Raw genomic sequence first — 23,111 nt, forward strand, 5'->3', positions numbered from 1 at the left:
TAGATGCACTGATAATGGTGAATTATAGGACTGTCCTTCTAGGTGTCCATTATGAAAAGAAGGCGATGTATAGATGCTCAGAAGCATCCCGTAAACTTTTATTTCCTGTAGGTCACAGAACTCCAGAGATAACAGGAAATGAGTGTTGGGTTATATCAACATCATGGTACAGTGGAAAGAACATGAGTCACTTACCAGCTGCAGGACCCTCGTGGCCTCACCTTTCTGAATTGTGTCCTTAGCTGCAAAATGAGGATCCTGATACCAGCTCTGTAGACTTCATCAGGCTAGTTTTTTTCAGCAGACATTTATTGAACACCTGCTCCACGCGAGCTACTGAGAACTTTAGACTCATAGAAGAGTTGCCGTCATCCTCCCAGAGTTCATGGTCTAGCCGCATAAACAAACAGATTACAATACAGGGTGATACCTGGAGAGAACAGCGTGGGAGAGCCGGATGTGCTCCGGGCACGGATGAAGCCAAGAAGGAGATATCGGAAGAGCAGAATTTTCGAGAAGGCGTCAGAGTTTGCAAAGAGGACAGTAGAGGGAGAGGTGTTTCAAGCGTGGCAGCTGAGTGAGCAAAGACAGAGGTGAGAGGCATTCTGGTATGTTCGGGAGCCCATGAGCAACTTGGTGTTGCCAGAGTGAAAACCAAAAGAAACACAAACAAATAAACACAAACAAGCGAAAACAAGACAAGGGATGGTAGGAGATGAAGCCGGAGCAGGTTGAGCCCGTTGCTTAGAGCTAGGAAAATTGGGAGTGACACAACCCACAGGGAGCCCAGGGAGTGGTTTTGAACACATGACTGACTGAATTTCACAAAAATTCCATGGAGTCACCGCTAATGAAAGTCCGTACCTCTGCGGAGATGAAGTGGCAGCAATTTATTTAACATACGTGTGATGAGGATGCCCTAAACGTAAAGCATTGTCCCAGGAAAGGCTAAGCCTGGGACAGTGGTCCTGAAACTGGGTGGCACGTGACTCCGTGGGGCTTTGCCTTGAAAGGAGGGCAGTGGGAGGTGCGGAGGTAACGCCGTGGGAAGACCTCTTCCAGCCAGATTTAGTGCTGGGCTCTGCGAGCGAGTCAGGGGCATGACTCGTGTCCTTCAGGAGCTCTCAGGCCAGGTGGCACCGATGAGGCTACTGTGAGCCTTGGACGTGAAGCGTGTGCTGTGTGTGATCAGTGGACACTCCCAGGTGAGCGTGATGACCAGGCATCAGGAAGCACGGTCTACCCATGGGAGTCAAGTTCTCCCAAAGTTTTCAGGAAGCTAAGGGTTTCCTGAATATGCTTCAGGCTTCACTTTCTCGTTGTGGCGAGTCAAAGAAGAGGGAAGTCCAGAACAAAACAAAGCAAAACAAAAACCTCTCACACAGCTACACCGACTGTTTTTACCCAGGAAGAAATGTTCCCACCAGTCACCATGTACCATGGAACTGTGTGAAGCGCAATCCTCACACCCCCATCTCTGTAACTGTGGCCAAGAAGTAACATGACTGTTCTGAAACTATTTTCTCCTTGACTTTAATACTGTTAAGGAAGTTTAGCAACATTATTTGCTTCGTTGCCTTTTTTTTTTTTTTTTTTTTTGCGGTACGCGGGCCTCTCACTGTTGTGGCCTCTCCTGTTGCAGAGCACAGGCTCCTGACGCACAGGCTCAGCGGCCATGGCTCACGGGCCCAGCCACTCCACGGCACATGGGATCTTCCCGGACCGAGGCACGAACCCGTATCCCCTGCATCGGCAGGTGGACTCTCAACCACTGCGCCACCAGGGAAGCCCCATTGTCTTTTTTTTTTAACTTTTTATTTTATATTGGAGTATAGTTGATTAACAATGTTGTGTTAGTTTCACATGTACAGCAAAGTGATTCAGTTATACATATACATGTATCTATTCTTTTTCAAATTCTTTTCCCATTTAGGTTGTTAAATAATATTGAGCAGAGTTCCTTGTGCTGTACACTAGGTCCTTGTTGGTTATCCATTTTAACTATAGCAGCAGTGTGTACACGTCAATCCCAAACTCCCTAACTGCTTCATTGTCTTTTAAGGAGAGGAATGGATGTTTCTGTAGGTTTTCTAGAAGAATCAAATGGGTGTGAAGTTTTAGGTTAAGAGTCAGTTATATAAGCTCTAGCCCACATGGTGTGGGAAGAGGACCAGTCCACTTGGGTTTTCCAGTCATTTCTTCTCTGGTTTTCCTGAGTGGGGCTCAGGCTACACATGGGACGATTTGAGAATAAGAGAGTCACAGGCAAGCCACGGCTTGGTACAGGTGGCGAGGGATCACGGGGAGAGGAGGGAGTGGAGGGCACATCTTTGAAGGTAGAGCCAGCTCTTCATGCTCAGTTGGAAGTATTAGGACAAAGGCATAGTTTAGACGCTGATGCCAATCACAATATTTGTTGCCTTGGCAGATGTAAGAGATTACCTTCTGGAAATGGAAAATTGCTTTGTGTCACTTCAAAGCCAACCATAACTAGATCCAATAAACCATAGGAGAAATATTTTAAAAAGAAAGAAAGAAAGAAAACAACTTCTGTTATGCACAACTTCAGCATTTGAGCGCCTGGATTTGGTACCCTTGATAGAACGTGTAGATGGAGATGTCTACCTCTATAGCATCAGCTTGCTAAAATCAGCATTTATGTCTCTCATCTTCTTGGTGGAGCCCAGGGGTGGGACTGGCTCTCAAAGGGAGGAAATGAATTGTCAAGGTAAACCACAGTTTTGCCACAAATAGGTCATTTTCTTGTCTGTGACCAGTTTTCAGCATTGTAGGGAGCGCTGGGAATCAAACTGTGTCCAAAACTTTGACTAAACGTTTATATCTCTTGATCTCCACAAGCCTGAAAGATAAATAGGTCATAGTGACTTTTGTCTCTGTTACTGAGGTTTTTCCCCGAAAGCTGTATTAGTGCAATGGAATAGCGACGGGTAATGTTATTAGCATTATCTATATTGTGCAGTGCATGGTTGTGACAGCCTCAGAACAACCCTTCAGTCCTGGGACAGAAGATAGGAGTGTGGCCGACCCTTCTTGCTTCTTGGTGACGGCCGATGGCCCAAGGATTTCAAGGCAAAATGATATTGAGTTCAAAACAAAATGATATTTTTGCCCAAGAGGTGATCCTCTTAAAGGAGTGGATTTTGGGGAAAGGTCACTTGTCTCCAACTACATGATACTGTTTCAGGTCCCCAACTGGTTCCACCTGTTAAGCTGGAGCCTCTTTGCACAATTGTTCAAGATCGCCACAAAACCGCTGCCAAGGGAAGGAGAGAAGGGCTGGGGTTCCTCAGTCTCGATGCCCCTGCAGCCCAACATGGCCAGAGGGCCACACTGTCCCTGTGCCACCCTAGGTCACTGCATCCCAGACCTGCCATCCTCACACAAGCTGCTCCTTGAAGGGTCTTGGTGTCTGTATTCATGGGCAGTGACCCTGAGATAGAGAAATTCCATGACAAAGCCTCCAGGTTTCAACCCCCCAGGAATGCACCTAAGGGTATACTGAGGGGCTGCTCTGGGCTGGGATAATAGTCAGTGTTTATTGAGCAGGTACTAGGTACCATGCCCTGTGCTGAGCACCCAGCAAGATGGATGACACTTCTGGAGGGTCTGTAGTTTCCCCGGGGAGGCAGCTGGAGAACTGGCAGGACAGTTGGTGTTGAAGTCTGTGTGTTGACGGTGGGGCTGCCAGGCTTCAAACAAGGGACAGATAAAGATCAAATCAGGGTAGGCCTCACGGAAGAAAGGAATTGTCCATGGTTTCTGCCCAAAAAGAGGGTTGTTGTCCAGAAGGTGCTAGTGTCCAGAGTCATAGCTTAGTAATTGAGGGACCCAAGGGCAGTAGGGTCCAGAGCTGTGTGTCATTCTCTGAACAACCACGGATTCTTTATTTTATCTGTTTAGCCAGCCATGGCCCTGCCTCTTGGAGGACAGTATAGTTTCTTCATTGCTGTGTCCCCATAGCAGGTGTAAAGACATGTTATTCAATGAATGGATGAGTCAGAGAAAGGAAGGTGGGCAACCCAGCTCCTACTGCCAGAGCCTTGGCCCAGAGGAGCAAAAGCTCCACCTGCCCTACATGAGTGTCTGGCTGGCCATTAGGGAATGGCTGCATATTTATTTACTTATCTAGGTAGCTAGTTAGCTACTACTTGTTTTTATTTTTTAAAATTTTTATTGGACTATAGTTGCTTTACAATGTTGTGTTAGTTTCTACTGTACAGCAAAGTGAATCAGTTATACGTATACATATATCCCCTCTTCTTTGGATTTCCTTCCCATTTAGGTCACCACAGAGCATTGAGTAGAGTTCCCTGTGCTACACAGTAGGTTCTCATTAGTTATAGTAAAATCCACATAGTATTAATTTATCATCTTAACTATTTTTTTGTTTCGCGGTACACAGGCCTCTCACTGTTGTGGCCTCTCCCGTTGCGGAGCACAGGCTCCGGACACGCAGGCTCAGCGGCCATGGCTCACGGGCCCAGCTGCTCCGTGGCATGTGGGATCTTCCCGGACCGGGGCACGAACCCACGTCCCCTGCATCGGCAGGCGGACTCTTAACCACTGCGCCACCAGGGAAGCACATCATCTTAACTATTTTTAAGTGTACAGTTCATTGGCATTAAGTACATTCACATTGTGGTGCAATCATCCCCACCATCCATCTCCAGAACTAACTTCATCTTGCAAAACTGAAACTCTGTAACCATTAAACAACAACACCCCGTTCCCTCCTCCCCGCAGACCCTGGCCACCAGCATTCTACTTTCTGCCTTTCATGAATTTGACTACTCTAGGTACCTTATATAAGCAGAATCATACAGTATTTGTCTTTTTGTGGCAGGTTTATTTCACTTAGCATAATGTCCTCAAGTTTCATCTGTGTTATAGTATGTGTTGGAATTTCTTCTTTTAAGACTGAATAATATTCCATTGTATGTATTTAGCAGATACTCTTTATCCATTCATGCATTGATGGACACTCTGGTCGCTTCCGCTCTTTACCTATTGTGAATAATGCTGCTGTGAACATGGGGGTACAAGCAACTCTTGGAGTTCCTGCTTTCAGTTCTTTTGAGTATAGTCCCAGAAGTGGACTGGATCCTGTGGTAATTCTATGTGTAATTGTTTGAGGAACCACCACACCGTTTTCCACAGCGACTACACCGTTTCAAAGGGATGCCTCGGTTACTTAATTTTTTGTGTCTTGCCTTTCCTCTGGGAGTCTTACAAATGCAGTCCTCCTCCCTTCTGCACCACTTATGTCCTTTGAACTGGACGGATGACCACAGTTGCACAGTCAGCCCAGATTCGGGAGCTACCTCTAACCTCTCCCAACCACCTTTGAAAAAGCTAAGTTTATCCCATTGGCCCCTGGGCAGTTGTCCTCTGGGGAGTCCCAGGCTGCTCCTGAGATTAAGCTGGAACCAAACTGGCCCTAGACTTGTAGCTCTTGGAACAGCTGCTCAGCTTTCCTCAACTCCACCATTTTAATTGTGATTAGTAGGTTCATTTGCATCTAAAAGGAGTCGTTTTCTTATCAGCACCATTGAGTTGGGAACCAGTGTGCTCCATTTATATAGAGTGGCCCATTTTAACCAGGCCCATTAAGCAGTAAAAGTAAATGTGGGTGTTTTACAAATGCAAATATATCATGCAAATAATGTACTTTATGCTGAATGATGCCTTGGTTTTCATATGTAAAATTAGAAACTGTGTAGCACAAAGATAATGATAAACACCTTTGCATCTGTTCATAAGATGTATCATGAGCTGTATGCATCTAAAATTGTAGCCCAGGCTTCAGGCAGAATTTCTTCAGTATACTCAAACATGCATTCCATATTATCAAAAATATACATGTACTTATCTAGTTATTTATATATTCCTAAGTAATCAAAAAATCACATAAAAGAGTAATCCAAATTACCTCACGTATTACTTACCATCAAAGATGAGATTTATAATTTTGTTTCCATTTTTAAAGATTTTTAAGTTTTTATCTGAGATGATGATATTGGAAGAAGGAATGTTATTTACTATATAGGCTAGTTCCTTTGTAAGAGAATTATGTCTACTAAGAGAATTTTTTAGAAATCCTACTGCGTGAAATAATTCTGTTTATGATATGCAGGTAGCAGTTCTGCTATTTTACACCATCACTTAGTAGAATAATAGCAATAATTTTTGTGTACAGTGAACTTGGCTAAATTCTAGGAGGGGAGTCACCTTTAGTCTCTGCCTACATGGGGTTTCTGCCCTTTGGAAAGGTAAGACACACACCTATGGAACGCGAATTAAAGGTGTAAGACATCAGATTAGGAAATATCACATAGTACGATCAGCTGCCAAATTGTACTATGCAGGAATTACCAAGTAGACTGTACTATACAGGAATTACCAAATTCAGAGTGGGGAGAAGTTCCAGCGTGGGAGTGAACAGAAAAAGATCCGGGATTTGAGTTGAACCATAAAGGATGGATGGGAGTTGAATAGGCAGAGAGAACATGGGAGCAGGGCATTTCAGCAGAGGGGAACAGAATTTGAAACCACACAACCCAGATTGGGACTTGAACCCAGTGTCTTTTAATTGAGATCACACACCTGGTCTCAGGACTTAATGAAGCTCAGGTTCTTTTATGTCCCCTCACAGAAGGAATTCAGTGAGAAGCAAAGTGATAGGTAAGAAGTGGATTTATTTAGAGAGAAACACATTCCATAGACAGAATGTGGTCTGTCTCAAAAGGTGAGAGCGGCTCCAGGGCATGGGGTCGTCTTGGAAAGTGAGAGCGGCCATGGGAGAAGCACACTCCACAGACAGAGTGTGGGCCATCTCAGAAGGTGAGAGGCCCCGAAATATGGGGTGGTTAGTTTTTACGGGCTGGGTAATTTCATAGGCTAATGAGTGGGAGGATTGTTCCAACTACTGATATTGTGGAGAAGGGGTGGAGATTTCCAGGAATTGTGCCACTGCCCACTTTTTGACCTTTTATGGTTAGCCTCAGAACTGTCATGGCACTGGTGGGTGTGTCATTTAGCATATGCTGATGTATTACAGTGAGCATATAATGAGGCTCAAGGTCCACTGGAAGTCGAATCTTCCACCATCTTGGACCTAGTTGGGTCTAACCAGTTGATGTTGTGTCCTCAATGGCTGTTTCATTCTTTTAAAGGTTGTGCCCTGCCCCCTTCCCTCCTGTTTCAAATTGGCTTGAATGGGTCATAGAAATATATGGGGTACGAGTGTGTTCTGAAGACCTGCCTCAGGTGGTATGTTGGGGAGCAGGGGGAACGTTGGAGAAGGAATAGAAAGGCCTCTTAGGGGCAGAGAACCTATTGGACTTAACTCTGCCCTATAAGCTACTGGTTTTCACCCACTTTTATAACCATCAAGCTCTTCAAATGAAAAATTATGTGGAAACTCAACACGTCAGACACATGAAAAATGAGATGCTTTTTAAAAAAAATTAGTTTTCATTGGAGTACAGTTGCTTTACAGTGTTGTGTTAGTTTCTACTGTACAGCAAAGTGAATCAGCTGTACGTATACATATATCCCCTCTTTTTTGGCTTTCCTTCCCATTTAGGTCACCACAGATCACTGAGTACAGTTCCCTGTGCTATACAGTAGGTTCTCATTAGTTATCTATTTTACACATAGTATGAGATGCTTTGTTGATACTGGTGCAGGAGATCACCTAGACAGCCGTCCCCCACACCCACCCCTGGCAGCACTATAGGCACTCCCTGGAGGTTCCCTGGGGAACAGTTTGCAAACCAAGGGGAGAGCTCAGGAAGATACTGTGCTCTGAGGGGACTGTAAAGGTATTAGGCAGGGAGAACTGGGGTTGGGGGAAAGACTGGAGATGGGCAGACCTATTAGGATGCTAGTGGAAACATCTGCATATGAGTTGACACAGTAGAGTAGAAACACAAAGGAAGGGAAATTGCCAGAGTCTTTTGAAAGAAGGGGTTGGCAGGAATGGATGACAGCAGATGGGGGTTCAGGAGAGAACCTTGGTTGAGATCCCAGATTTTTTTTTTAACATCTTTATTGGAGTATAATTACTTTGCAATGGTGTGTTAGTTTTGCTTTATAACAAAGTGAATCAGCTATACATCTACATATATCCCCATATCTCCTCCCTCTTGCGTCTCCCTCCCACCCTTCCTATCCCACCCCTCTAAGTGGTCACAAAACACTGAGCTGATCTCCCTGTGCTATGTGGCTGCTTCACACTAGCTAGCTATTTTACATTTGGTAGTGTATATATGTCCATGCCACTCTTTCACTTTGTCCCAGCTTACCCTTCCCCCTCCCCGTGTCCTCAAGTCCATTGCCTACGTCTGCGTTTCAATCCTGTCCTGCCCCTAGGTTCTTCAGAACCTTTTTTTTTTTTAAGATTCCATATATATTTGTTAGCATACAGTATTTGTTTTTCTCCTTCTGACTTACTTCACTGTGTATGACAGACTCTAGGTCCATCCATCTCACTACAAATAACACAATTTCATTTCTTTTTATGGCTGAGTAATATTCCATTGTATATATGTGCCACATCTTCTTTATCCATTCATCTGTTGATGGATACTTAGGTTGCTTCCATGTCCTGGCTATCATAAATAGAGCTGCAGTGAACACTGTGGTACATGACTCTTTTTGAATTATGGTTGTCTCAGGGTATATGCCCAGTAGTGGGATTGCTGGGTCGTATGGTAGTTCTATTTTTAGTTTTTTAAGAAACCTTCAAACTGTTCTCCATAGTGGCTGTATCAATTTACATTCCCACCAACAGTGCAAGAGTGTTCCCTTTTCTCCACACCCTTTCCAGCATTTATTGTTTCTAGATTTTTTGATGATGACCATTCTGACTGGTGTGAGGTGATACATCATTGTAGTTTTGAATTGTATTTCTCTAATGATTAGTGACGTTGAGCATTCCTTCATGTGTTTGTTGGCAATCTGTATGTCTTCTTTGGAGAAAGGTCGATTTAGGTATTCTGCCCATTTTTGGATTGGGTTGTTTGTTTTTTTGGTATTGAGTTTCATGAGCTGCTTGAAAATCTTGGAGGTTAATCCTTTGTCAGTTGCTTCATTTGCGAATATTTTCTCCCATTCTGAGGGTTGTCTTCTCATCTTTTTTATGGTTTCCTTTGCTGTTCAAAAGCTTTGAAGTTTCATTAGGTCCCATTTGTTTATTTTTGTTTTTATTTCCATTTCTCTAGGAGGTGGGTCAAAAAGGATCTTGCTGTGATTTATGTCAGAGTGTTCTGCCTATGTTTTCCTCTAAGAGTTTTATAATGTCTGGCCTTACATTTAGGCCTTTAATCCATTTTGAATTTATTTTTGTGTATGGTGTTAGGGAGTGTTCTAATTTCATTCTTTTACATGTAGCTGTCCAGTTTTCCCATCCCCACTTATTGAAGAGGCTATCTTTTCTCCACTATATATTCTTGGCTTCTTTATCAAAGATAAGGTGACCATATGTGTGTGCGTTTGGGTTTATCTCTGGGCTTTCTATCCTGTTCCATTGATCTATATTTCTGTTTTTGTGCCTGTACCATACTGTCTTGATCACTGTAGCTTTGTAGTATAGTCTCAAGTCAGGGAGCCTGATTCCTCCAGCTCCGTTTTTCTTTCTCAAGATTGCTTTGACGATTCAGGGTCTTTTGTGTTTCCATGCAAATTGTGAAATTCTTTGTTCTAGTTCTGTGAAAAATGCCATTGGTAGTTTGATAGGGATTGCACTGAATCTATAGATTGCTTTGGGTAGTATAGTCATTTTCACAGTGTTGATTCTTCCAATGCAAGAACATGGTATATCTCTCCATCTGTTTGTACCATCTTAAATTTCTTTCATCACTGTCTTATAGTTTTCTGCATACAGGTCTTTTGTCTCCTAGATAGGTTTATTCCTAGGTATCTTATTCTTTTTGTTGCAATGGTAAATGGGAGTGTTTCCTTAATTTCTCTTTCAGATTTTTCATCATTAGTGTATAGGAATGCAAGAGATTTCTGTGCATTAATTTTGTATCCTGCAACCCTACCAAATTCATTGATTAGCTTTGGTAGTTTTCTGGTAGAGTCTTTAGGATTCTCTATGTATAGAATCATGTCATCTGCAAACAATGACAGCTTTACTTCTTCTTTTCTGATTTGGATTCCTTTTATTTCTTTTTCTTCTCTGATTGCTGTGGCTAAAACTTCCAAAGCTATGTTGAATAATAGTGATGATAGTGGGCAACTTTGTCTTCTTCCTGATCTTAGTGGAAATGGTTTTAGTTTTTCACCATTGAGAATGATGTTGGCTGTGGGTTTGTCGTATATGGCCTTTATTATGTTGAGGTAAGTTCCCTCTATGCCTACTTTCTGGAGGGTTTGTATCATGAATGGGTGTTGAATTTTGTCGAAAGCTTTTTCTGCATCTATTGAGATGATCATATATATGGTTCTTTCCTTCAATTTGTTATTAGGGTGTATCACATTGATTGATTTGCGTATGTTGAAGAATCCTTGCACTCCTGGGATAAACCCCACTTGATCATGGTGTAGGATCCTTTTAATATGTTGTTGGATTATGTTTGCTAGTATTTTGTTGAGGATTTTTGCACCTATGTTTATCGGTGATATTGGCCTGTAGTTTTCTTTCTTTGTGACATCTTTGTCTGGTTTTGGCATCAGGGTGATGGTGGCCTCATGGAATGAGTTTGGGTGTGTTCCTCCCTCTGCTGTATTTTGGAAGAGTTTGAGAAGGATAGGTGTTAGCTCTTCTCTAAATGTTTGATAAGAATTCGCCTGGGAAGCCATCTGGTCCTGGGCTTTTTGCTTGTTGGAAGATTTTTTTTTTTTTTTTTTTTTTTTTTTTTTTTTGCGGTACGCGGGCCTCTCACTGTTGTGGCCTCTCCCGTTGCGGAGCACAGGCTCTGGATGCGCAGGCTCAGCGGCCATGGCTCACGGGCCCAGCCGCTCTGTGACACGTGGGATCTTCCCGGACCGGGACACGAATCCGTGTCCCCTGCATTGGCAGGCGGACTCCCAACCACTGCGCCACCAGGGAAGCCCTTGTTGGAAGATTTTTAATCACAGTCTCAATTTCAGTGCTTGTGATTGGTCTGTTTATATTTTCTATTTCTTCCTGGTTCAGTCTCAAAAGTGTGCTTTTCTAATAATTTGCCCAGTTCCTCCAGGTTGTCCATTTTATTGGCATATAGTTTCTCGTAGTAATCTCTCATGATCCTTTCTATTTCTGCAGTGTCAGTTGTTACTTCTCCTTTTTCATTTCTAATTCTATTGATTTGAGTCTTCTCCCTTTTTTTCTTGATGAGTCTGGCTAATGGTTTATCAATTTTGTTTATCTTCTCAAAGAACCAGCTTTTAGTTTTATTGATCTTTGCTATTGTTTCCTTCATTTCTTTTTCATTTTTTTCTGATCTGATCTTTATGATTTCTTTCTTTCTACTAACTGTGGGTTTTTTTGGTTCTTCTTTCTCTAATTGCCTTAGGTGTAAGGTTAGATTGTTTATTTGAGATGTTTCTTGTTTCTTGAGGTAGGATTGTATGGCTATAAACTTCCCTCTTACAACTACTTTTGCTGCATCCCATAGGTTTTGGGTCGTTGTGTTTTCATTGTTATTTGTTTCTAGGTAGTTTTTGATTTCCTCAGTGATCTCTTTGTTATTAAGTAGTGTATTGTTCAGCTTCCATGTGTTTGTATCTTATACAGATTTTTTCCTGTAATTGATATCTAGTCTTACAGCATTATGGTCGGAAAAGATACTTGGTAAGATTTCAATTTTCTTAAATTTACCGAGGCTTGATTTGTGACCCAAGATATGATCTATCCTGTAGAATGTTCCATGAGCACCAGAATTTTTTTTTTTTTTTTTTGCGGTATGTGGGCCTCTCACTGTTGTGGCCTCCCCCGTTGCGGAGCACAGGCTCCGGACGCGCAGGCTCCGGACGCGCAGGCTCAGCGGCCATGGCTCACGGGCCCAGCCGCTCCGCGGCATATGGGATCCTCCCAGACCGGGGCACGAACCCGTATCCCCTGCATCGGCAGGCGGACTCTCAACCACTTGCGCCACCAGGGAGGCCCCAGAATTTTTAACTTGAACATTTTACAGGCTATCAGCAAAAGCTGAGTCATTATTTTTTCTTTTTTTGAGGAATGCTGAGTTAAATTAATTGGTAACTTTTATTCTTTCAACAAACATTGACAGGTACCAGCCAAGTTCCAAGCATTGCCATAGGTGGTAGGGATTTAGGAGAAGACACACTCAGATGTCGCAGTGTGTCAGGGAGTGAGTGCACCATGTGTAAAGGGAGACAGTCACAGACACTGTGGTGGGCTGAGTTGTCCCCTCCAAAACTTCATATATTGACATTAGGTCCTCACACCCAGCACTCCAGAATATGATCTCATTTGGAAATATGCTCATTGCGGTTGTTAGTGAAGATGAGGTCATACTGCAGTAGGGTGGACCCCTAAGCCAATATAAAAAGGAGGAATTTGAACACAGAAAGCACACACAGGGAGAATATAAACATGAAGGCAGAGACAGGGTGATGCATATATAAGCTAAGGAAGGCCAAGGATTGCCTGCAACCACCAGAAACTAGGGGAGCGGCATAGAACAGATTCTCACTTACAGCCCTTAGAAGGAACCACCCTTGACTTTGGACTCCTAACCTCCACCACTGGGAGAGAAGAAATTTCTAGTGTTTTAAGATACTTATCTGCGGTACTTTGTTGTGACAGCCCTAGAGAACCAATAGAGACACTGAGAAATCCGGGGCAGTGTGGAAAGTGCCCGTGGGGACCAGCAGGGGAACCAGAGGTGGGAAACTGGCTCCCTCATTTGAATCGATGTGGCATGGGGGGATGCAGCCTGAAATACATTCCAGAGTCTGGAGGCAAGATCAGCTCGAGATACAGAATTGGAAAAGCCAGATTTCCCAGGAGTTCATGAACTCTCCTAAGAAAGGAGAATGAATAGAAAAGAAGAGAGGGCTAAAACTCTAGGAATGCCCATCATTATGGGGCTAAGGCTGGACAAAGAGCTAGCAGATGTCATAGACAGGAGAGTGGGAGGAGGAGAGCCAGGGTAGGTGGGTGTTGTGCGGCTAAACTTGGAAAGGGTTTTAAAGAGATAATGTCAAAAGTGATAGAGAGTTTATGTAATTAGGAAAAAATCATAATAAAGTAAGCCTCTCATGTGAGTGCATGTGGGCAGGCATGGAGTGGGCAGGGGAGAGGAGCTGTAGAGCCATCAAGGCCCTTAGCCCTGAATGGTGGGGTGACTTGGGGGCCTCTAATGACCCAGACGTGAGGGGATTGCAGCCAGTCCGGGGACACCATGACGCAGAAGAGCGGAGGTTGGGCACTGTCGCCCAGCTCCTGGGCTTGGTTAGTGCATGGCAGGGTCATGGGGGCCAAGAGGAGGGTCTGGGCACTAGGTGATGTTGGATGATGGGTCAGCTAAGAAGTCCTGGAAGGGGGAGGTGAGGGGAGACAAGGGATAATGGCAGGAGGAAAGATGCCAGAGGAAAAGAGGGCAATAGGGGTATTGCTTTGGCAAAGAAGAAGGTGCAGACACAGGTAGAAATAACGGAGGGTGAGTGAGCTTGTGAGGAATGGCTTTGGTTTTAGAAAAGAGGAGGTGACGTTTTTGCCTGATGAGGTATGGAGCGGGGAGGGAGGGGGTTTTGGGACTTGGCGAGTGGAGAGAAGTGTGAGGGCAGCTTCGTCGGGTTGCTGACCATCAGGTAATGGTTCTTGGCTGGGAGCCATTTTATCTCCCAGAGGACACATGGTCGTTTCTGGAGACATTTTTATTTGTTACAACTGGGGAGGGTTGGTGCTGGAATCTAGTGGGTAGAGGCCAGGGAGGCTGCCGAACACCCTAGCACCCACGGGACGGCTCCCACCATAAAGATGATCCAGCCCCAAAGGCCAGCAGTGCCAAGGTTGAGAAACCCTGCCACAGGTCAACAGCATATCTCAAATGTGTCTGAGGAGGGAAGCCCTAAACTTCATAGCATACTTCGTGGAACATTATTGTTGTATTTAAAATCGCACAGTAGATCTTGCTCCAGAGAAGCCATCCCTGTCCGAGTCTCACAGCCATTCCCCCACATCTGCTCCAGCCTAGCATACCGTTGGCTGTGATGGGCACACAGGAATGCTTTGCAGTTTGATCCAGTTGGAGACAGGATGAGTCTCCAGTCTTTTTAAAAATTTTTTTAATTTAACTTTATTTTTTTATACAGCAGGTTCTTATTAGTTATCCATTTTATACATATTAGTGTATATATGTCAATCCCAATCTCCCAATTCTCCAGTCTTAACATTTGGCTAAGGTGACAAAGCCATTCCATTTCTTACCAGGATCCGAGTTTTGCCTTCAGAGTGATCTTGCCACACTCTCCATTGTGGCTTTTGTGGTCCTTGCTGGTTATTGTCTGATCACTTCAGTAATGCCTTCCCAATAATTGTCAGCCTCTGAAAATTGGCCAGTCCTGATACGTTTCCACCTGCTCTCTTCTGCCTCTTGACTGCCTGACCCTGAAAGGTCACTGTGGGCAGCCGTACTTAATAGTTTGGATCTGTGCAGGATTCTGGGCAGAGCTGTCTTTTTTTTTAGCTTTCTTTGGAGTAGGTGGCATCTGTGAAGCTGCTGCTTCCAGCCTATTGATTTTTAGAAAGTGTTCATTGCTACTTCGGGTGGAGGAACGTTTGCAAATGAGATGATCTCAAAGCATCCTTAAGAGGAAGAGGAAGATGAAGGTGTGGTTAGCTCTTCCGTCACAGAAATGAAGCCAAGAGCCTAACTGGGAGAGTCCACAGGATGTAGGAGGAAGTGTTGGCACCGAGGACATCATTTAACTTCTCTGAACTACAGTTTTCTTGTAATCAAGAAAACCACTGGGATTTTTGCAGTTCACAGAGTGTCCTTTGTACATGCCTCATCTCACTTAAATCTCCAGCACTACATGCTGTAACTGCTCCCTGTTTGTAGGAGTGGAATTGAGACGTGTTTTCAGCTCGTGTTTTCAACAGACAAATTCCTTGAGTCCAAATCTTGTGCTGTCCCCACCACAGCTCGGATGGAACCAGGTGGCCACTGAGATCCATTTGAATGTCAACATACTCCGGTTTTGTATGGAAGGTGGTAAAAGTCCCTGAGACTTCTGAACTTTCAACTGGACTCTTCAGTGCTGCGTCTCAAGTTATGAAGGGTGTTTTGTGAAACTTGAGACCATCTCACACACGTCTGATTCCTGCATTCCAAACTTCAAAAGTGACATCCTTCACCCAACGTGTCTGTGTTAGTATGTGGTGTAGGTCATATTTGTTTTTCTATGACATTCTGTTGATCAATCCACAGTTAGAATTAACAGTAGAATTCCAAGTATTTTTTCAGGAATTTCCCCCTTCAGCTGCTTTGACTCTTTTATTCCTGGAGAAACACAGTCTGGTGGTAGATTTCACACATCCAAGAGGACAGCCTTCACATTGTTTCTGGTGCTAAGAATATGTCAGATATCTGCTCAGCTGTCTGAAAACTAGCAGGCAAGCTCTGGCCTCTGTAAGGACCAGGTTAGGAGAGGCTGGTTTCACCACATCCCTTTCTGTTGTTTAGTGTACTTTGGGCCACTCTGGCAGAGATGCTTACTGCAGGGGACCTTCAGAAACACGGCATGTAGGTTGATCTTTCACTGCCCAAAACTCTTTAGACTTTGATTCACTTCTTCCGGGGTCCTTCCTGTATTCATTCTTTCTCTCTCTCTCTCTCTCTCTCCCTCTGTCATTTTATAGTAAAAATTTTTTGTTGTGGTAGTAAAATACACATAACATAAAATATACCATCTTAGGCATGTAAGTGTACAGATCAGTAGTGTTAAGTACCTTCACATTATTGGGTAACCAACCCCCATAACTCTTTTCATCTTACACAACTGCAACTCTGTACCCACTAAACAGCTCCCTACTCCCCGCTCCCTCCAGCCTCTGGGAACTCCCCTTCCACTCTGTCTCTGTGAACTTGAAATTTGTCCTTTTGTGGCTGGTGTATTTCACTTAGCATGATGCCCTCGGGGTTCATCCGTGTTGCAGTACCCTGTTCTCTCTTTCAGATCAGCCAGTTCACAGTTGGCAGCCGGGTTCTTAGACAAAAAGTACTTTTTAAAAAGTACTTAGAGGGGCTTCCCTGGTGGCGCAGTGGTTGAGAGTCCGCCTGCCGATGCAGGGGACATGGGTTCGTGCCCCGGTCCGGGAAGATCCCACATGCCGCGGAGCGGCTGGGCCCGTGAGCCATGGCCGCTGAGCCTGCGCGTCTGGAGCCTGTGCTCCGCAACGGGAGAGGCATAACAGTGAGAGGCCCCCGTAACGCAAAAAAAAAAAAAAAAAAAAAAAAAAGTACTTAGAAAAGAAGTACTTTTCCGAATTTTCTTTTCTTAGACTCACAGAAAGTCCAGGCTGGTGAATACAGGTGTGGATCTTGCCAGAACCCCCCAGGGTCTTGGTTAGAGTTCATCCGGTTCTGACAATGATGATAGCTCCTGGGTGTCACTTGACAGATGGCATCATTATGCCAAGAGCCACCTGAGGGCCGGACGACCTGTTGACCTACAGTGTCGCCTTGGGAGCTGCAAGAACCGCAGCTGAGTGTGTGAGGCCCAGGGAGAGACAGAGCTCTGAGTCCCTGGCAGGTGCTGGTGGGATGGTAGGGCACATCTCCTGGGATTTGCTGGCTCAGCTCTGGTCTTAATGATCAGCTGGATCCATGTTCTCAAATGCCAGCTGACAAACTGCCTGTTCTGGCAGGCCAGGCCCTCTTAACCTGTTGCTCGACTTCCTTTGCCCCACGTGGGTTTGGTTTCTGGTGCTGAAATGAAGGTCAGGAGATTTGGTTAGTTGTGTTGTTTCTGCTCATAGGAGCCCACGTGGCTGTCTTTCGCACCTGGCGAGCCTGATGGCTTTTCCTAGCCTGGGATTTTGCCTTGGAGAGATTCCTAGTGAAATACCGTCCACGGCCTTCTTCCATGGAGAAGGATAGCGAAGGGTTTGGTGCCGAAAGACTGGAAGAGAAAGCTGGACGATGAGAAATGAAATCGGGGCCGTTGACGTGTGTCTCTGTGGTGCAGTGGGCTGGTCTTGGGCTGATCGCTGACCAGCCATGTGATGACTTGGACAAGCCCCTCTATCTCCTCACCTGAAGAATGGGAAAGGTGGGTTCCGCCTTTGCCCTCTCATGAGATCGGAGGATCCCATGGAAAAGTGTGGATCGCTGTGCTCTGTACTTGGTAATTTGGTATCCTGTCTTCAAGCAAGGTGAGCACCGTGGTAAGGTGATTAAAACCCACTCTGGTAGGTTGAAGGGGGCCCTAGGGGCCACTTCCCATGGCAGTGACTATTTACAAGTTCACTGGCGTTTAGGTGACTTGAGTGTGGAGAGTCCCCCATCCTCCTCTGCACAGGCCACCCACCTTCCCCTCCTTGATTTGCCACACAAATGAGTGGTTTCCAGAGTGGCCTGAGATACTCCCACAAAGGTCTCAACCACTAGCTTCTCTGAATTACTGTGGTTGCTATACATTTTAAAGTAACTTTGTATACTTTTTAAAAGCTAACTTTGAGCTTTAAAGCCCAGTGAGCCAGGGATATCTCCAGATGGAGGAAAAAAAGCAGTTTGCTGTCTCCCCAACCTGTAGCCACTAGGGCCACAACTGTTGGCCTTTCCACAAGCATTTCTAGTCTCTTTAGATAGAGTCACAAGAGGTTGGAGCTAGCTAAGTATGACAGTAAGCTCCTAGAGGCCATAAAATATGGCTTCTACTTTTCCTCTCCATGTCCAAGCACAGTTTTCAACAAGCTCTTCATAAATCCTTGAATCTCCTAACAGTTAGAAGATGTCACTTGGAGAGATCGTACCAGAGAAGAGTGTAGAATATGGGGCCAGTGAGCTCAAAAGCTTTGCAATTAGCATGGCAGGAATCGAGCCCACAGGTGGATGCATCAGTCACAACAGGGGCTACATCAGAGCGAGTAGGTGGGCCAGTCCAGATCTGTCTCCACTGTGAGAGTGTAGATTACACCGGCAGCACAGCAGAATGACCAGAATAGCGATCGGCGACTTAGGTGCATTAAAAGGATGTTGTAGAAATCCTGAAGTAGATTTCTGTCATACAGAGAATTTTCCTTACCTAAACCACTGGATTTACCCGTCCTCCATTCCCCACGTTTACTCCATCCCTGGCGTCTACTCAGTTTTCAGCCAAATCAAGGTCAGAATAAAGAGGCGATTTGGAGGGAAGTCAGCTAGATATTCAGGCTCCTGCAGTAATAGTCAATTACTGAATTCTCCAGAAGCGCCAACTCCTCTATAATGAAGTCCTCAGTTTTTAAATATCTTTAGAAATCAGGTGATTCAGTGTTGGCCACAGCCAGCTGGCTATTTCCTGCTTTCTTATAAAAATAAGATGGTAAAATCCCAGGAGCTGGCTGGGGTTGTTAAAAGATGATCTTAAGCATTTTAATGCACATTATTCTTCATGCAACTTTGAGCCTTAACAGCCTCAAATCGGAATAGGACAGGAATCATACGGAAGAGAACTCAGCTTGCTGCCATTATCCTGCAGCCCTGAGACCCCAGCCAGATCTCCTGCTGTCCTGTGCAACTCCTGGCCACTCAGAGGCCACAGCAGCCAGGGCTGAGAATCAGGGCTGCAGGAAGAGCCATAGCTGAGATGCATTATCCTCACTCACTCTGAGTACAGTGGATCCGAACCAAAATAAAACAAAAGTTTTATCATTTACATCAAGGTTCATACTGTGTGTTTTCGGACACGTTTGACATTGTTTTGATGTATGTGTGTGCTGTAGCACTTTTCTTCCTCCTTCTTTACTCCGCACCAACCATGTAACATGTCCCCATACCTGGTGTGCTATTTGTACCTCTGGGGACGAAATGTTGGTCAACAGAATGTGTCACTGGCATTTCTCCTTCTTGTTAACAGGATTGTTCCCCTGTATTACTAGAGACCCTGATTGACTCTAGAAACATTCATTGGATAGTCCTTCAGATTTCTTATTCTCTCTCTGTGTGTGTGTGTGTGTCCGTGTTTGCCAAACTTACAAACGTATTATTTAGACCAACTTTTTAATTTTTTTTAACGCTGAAGGTGATTGATAATGCATTAACCGGTATCATTTGCCGCATTCTGTTTTGGAGAAAGTAATTTATACTGCCTCTTGGGCTGGCTGTAGTAACAATTTTGACTAAGTGCTTTCTAACATTAATCTAAACCAATCCTTGATTTAGAATCACCTCCTTTCTACTCCAAGACCGGCTTGGTTGTAAAGTTTTTCACCGGGTGTCTTAAAACAGTGAAAATGCTTGTCTATAAATGTAGTAAAGTGTCATTGTGATACATTAATCTTTCGTCTTTTCTTGCCTCTCCTGTTACAGGACTATGAGTGGTAACATATCTGCAAAATGTTTTATGGGATGTGGAGTGCAGCATTTTAAGCCCAGGAATTGAAAACGGGATATGAAACAAGAAGACAGGGGAGGGAGGGAGTCGATCAAGGTCATATCTGTATATTAAGAATTTGGTGGTAGAAAAGCCAAGAAAGGCAAGCTCGCGTTTATAATGGGCAGGTGGCACTAGGAAGTGGTGAAAAACCTGCTGATCTCAGAAGACATGGATGGGAGTTCTTTGCCTCATAAAGTCATAAAATTATGAAGAAATTAGCGACAAGTTATAAGCTATGATGTTGAGCATCCGATGTGGCCATTTTGTTTACCTGCAAATGATTTCAGTGCCCAAGAGCGAGCAGGGTTAGGACAGTAACCTGCATACCCACATGGACGGGTTCTGCACGTTGAAATATGAAGCCCATTCATCATAAAACAAGACTAACGGTTCTTAAAGATACATTTTCAGAGGGTGTTAATAATGCATAATTGGGAAAGTGTTCTGAGGCCATTTTGAAGGATGTGTTCGGAGGAAGGGTTGTTCCGAGTGCTGCTGGGTCAGTGCAGACAAGCTCGCCCTCACGCTGGTTTCTCTTCTGTTTTAGCACATCAGGTCCACCCCTCTGGCCGGGCAGCACCTTCTTCAAGAGAAATGGAGCCCTTCTACAAGGTAGGTCTCTGGCAGCCCCCCTCCCCCATCCCCCCACTACTCCTTTGCTCCTGGTGTCTGTCAGGAGAGTTCTGTCTGCTGCAGAGCGGGCACTCTGTGACTGCTGTGGGATGGCTCTGTTTGTCCAGTTCTCTTTATTTCTTCCTACTGACGTCTCCTGGTTGATATGAATTGTTAGTCTGAAATAAGACGGCTTCTTTGGTCTGTTGTCACTGGTCAGATTCCAGAAGTGGTTGGCTTGCTTTGGTGAAATTGGAATTACGTGGGCAGTTAGGATGCAACGATAGCATAAATGGGGCTGGTAAAATCAAACCCTAGTACAGATTTCCAGTGCTTGGGCTGTGAGGAATGTTGTGGGTGTTTTGGCACTTGGGTCATCGTGGAGATCCACTTGTTGCTTGCTGTGCCCTGACCTCCATGTGTGCCTGGAAGGGTGACTGTGGTTTGTTCTGAGGCTCAGAGTTCAGACACCCTCCCTCATCCCTGCAGGCGTCATTTGCAGGGGGACATTCTTTCTGCTGTCCAGTCCATCCTCAGCTGCCTTGCGCGACTTCCTGTCCAATGCACTCAAGGGATTCAAACCGCCTTTCATCTCTACTTTTGCTGTCAAGTTTCTATAAAAATGGCCAAAGTTGAAGAAGAACACAGAACTAAAAATAGCAATGAGATGCACGTTAACTACTTCGAGAAAGTACTTTGGGGAGATGTCTGCTCTGCAGATCAGCTGGAATTGGCTGGCCCCCAAGTGTCTTCTGACTTCCCTTCCCCATTAGCCTCTCTTGATTGGCAGGCTGTCAGAGTGGCACAACTGGCCCAAAGCAGATGGATTTGGTTTTGCCAAGAGCTTTGGAACTGTACTGGGCTGAGGGTGAGGCGTTTCAGTGCATCTTGGTTGGTTTAGAGCCGTTACGCCTCTTTTCCCTAAAAGTTACACGCCCAGGGCCAGCCATGTGTGTGAAAGGAGTAGGATATATATGTAGCTAAGAAAAGAGGCATTTATCTTCAGGTTTCCAGAGTAGCTCAAACAATTGTGAGAGATGTCATCACATTTGTGCTATTGTTTTCAAGGCCATACAATTGTATGTTGTCTTTTTAATAGCCTGTGAAACTGGGAACTTAAGAATTTCTTTGCATCTTTGCTTGGTCCAGGTGAAATGTAGGTAGGCAGGTCTGATTAATCCTAATTTTAATGACCATCATAAATATCCTAAATATTTAAGAAAAAAAGGGAACTCCCTCCACTCTCAAAAATTAATACATAATTTAAAAAAATCTATTCTGTTCTCCCTTCAGAAAGTGTAAATGGAGACCGATTATGATGAGCCTTTGGGTTTTTTCAAGTGGATTTCAAAGTTATGTGCATCCTTATGTTTCCTCTAGATCTGTAGCAATGATACGAATATCATTCATGGTTGGATTATTTTCACAAAAGGGATTTTATTTACTTAGAGCATTTTCTTATAGGATTTTTATTCATTAAGTTCCCCATTAGGGAAGATTTGCTCTGAGCATGTTAGTTTTGGGTTATTTCTGCAGGACAGAAGCCTGAGGGAAAAATTGACAAGGTTTATGAAGCTGAGGGATTTCACCGTGAGATTCTGTCTCATGGGCGGTAGACTTTTCTTCTTTTCTACATAGGGTTAAACATTCTCCTAATTACTCTGGGCATTGAGAATTAAATGATTACAGATTTCAGATGCTTGTTGAATCCACATCCAATTCAATACATCCCATTTACTTTTTATGTACATGTGAAACTCGGAAGTAGCATGGTGAGAATTCTGGAGTGTGGGTGGGGATTTGCTAATGTTTTTTTTCCTGTTGTGTTTCTTCATTTGCTGTATCTGTATAGAGCGTTCACGAGACACTTACATTGTAATGAGGTTTTTTAAACTCTGTGTGTGTTCTTCTGAATTATTCTTTTTTAAACTATTTTATTGATGTATAGTTGATTTACAGTGTTGTGTTAGTTTCTGCTATACAGCAAAGTGATTCCGTTTTTTATATATATATATATATATATCTTTTTTATATTCTTTTCCATTATAGTTTATCACAGGATATTGAATGTAGTTCCCTGTGCTCTACAATAGGACCTTGTTGTGTATCCATTCTATATATAATGGTTTGCCTCTGCTAATCCCACACTCCCATTCCATCCCCCTCCCACCCCTCCTCCCCCTTGGCAGCCACCGTCTGTTCTCTATGTCCATGAGTCTGCTTCTGTTTCGTAGATAAGTTCATTTGTGTCATATTCTTGTGTTTCTCTGGCGGGCAGTACTGGCTTATCAAGAAGTGGCTGATGCCCACGAACAAAAGTTGTACAGTAAAGATACGGGCATAGAAAGAAGGGAGCTGCCCAGTCACGGCAGAGGAAGGTTTAGTTTAGAATCAAGTAGAAGAAAATGTAGCTGATTTATGCTCACTTTCTCATCTTTATACTTTATATTTTCAATATATGTCCACATTTTTTCTTTATGTCTAAAGCAAGCAGGAGGATGTTTTTCTAGATAATCAGACTAGGAAAGAACTCTGTTAATAGGTTCCAGCCACAAGGATTGGGATTGCAGGCCAGGAGGCTATCCCCTAAAAAACCCAGTTCCTAGAAGCAGGGTAGTAGGTGAAGCTTGGTCGCACTGGGTGACACAGGGACCCAGCAACCGGCCAGCAAAGCCCAGCTGTGACCGTGGGCCCTGACCACAAGCAGAACTGGCGAAACCGGACTGCACGGGGCCGGGGAGAACCTGCTGTGTGAAGTCACCCTACGGGTTGAGACTAAAAGAATCCAAAAGCAGCAAAATGAGCAGATGTGCCCCATTGCTTCGAGGACAGAGCCTTGTTTTTGACAGGAGGGAGGGAACATGGGCATGTCCCTTCTTGGGAGAGTTGACACTTGTACAAGGCCTTAAGAAGTAAATAGATGGGGGTGGTGCCAGGAGGGA

The 23,111-nt window shown here is 44.3% G+C and overlaps 1 protein-coding gene across 3 annotated transcripts in view; it reads left to right on the top strand.

The window, feature by feature from the left end:
* Positions 1–23,111, top strand: part of FOXN3 (forkhead box N3) — a 244,073-nt gene that overhangs the window by 97,699 nt on the left and 123,263 nt on the right. For all 3 annotated transcript variants that reach the window (XM_060095736.1, XM_060095737.1, XM_060095738.1), the window contains exon 4: positions 20,105–20,169. In XM_060095736.1, coding sequence (XP_059951719.1) covers positions 20,105–20,169 — 65 coding nt within the window. The remainder of the gene's footprint in view (positions 1–20,104; positions 20,170–23,111) is intronic.

This window comes from Mesoplodon densirostris, chromosome 4 (assembly GCF_025265405.1).
Source record: "Mesoplodon densirostris isolate mMesDen1 chromosome 4, mMesDen1 primary haplotype, whole genome shotgun sequence".
Taxonomy (NCBI): Eukaryota; Metazoa; Chordata; class Mammalia; order Artiodactyla; family Ziphiidae; genus Mesoplodon; species Mesoplodon densirostris.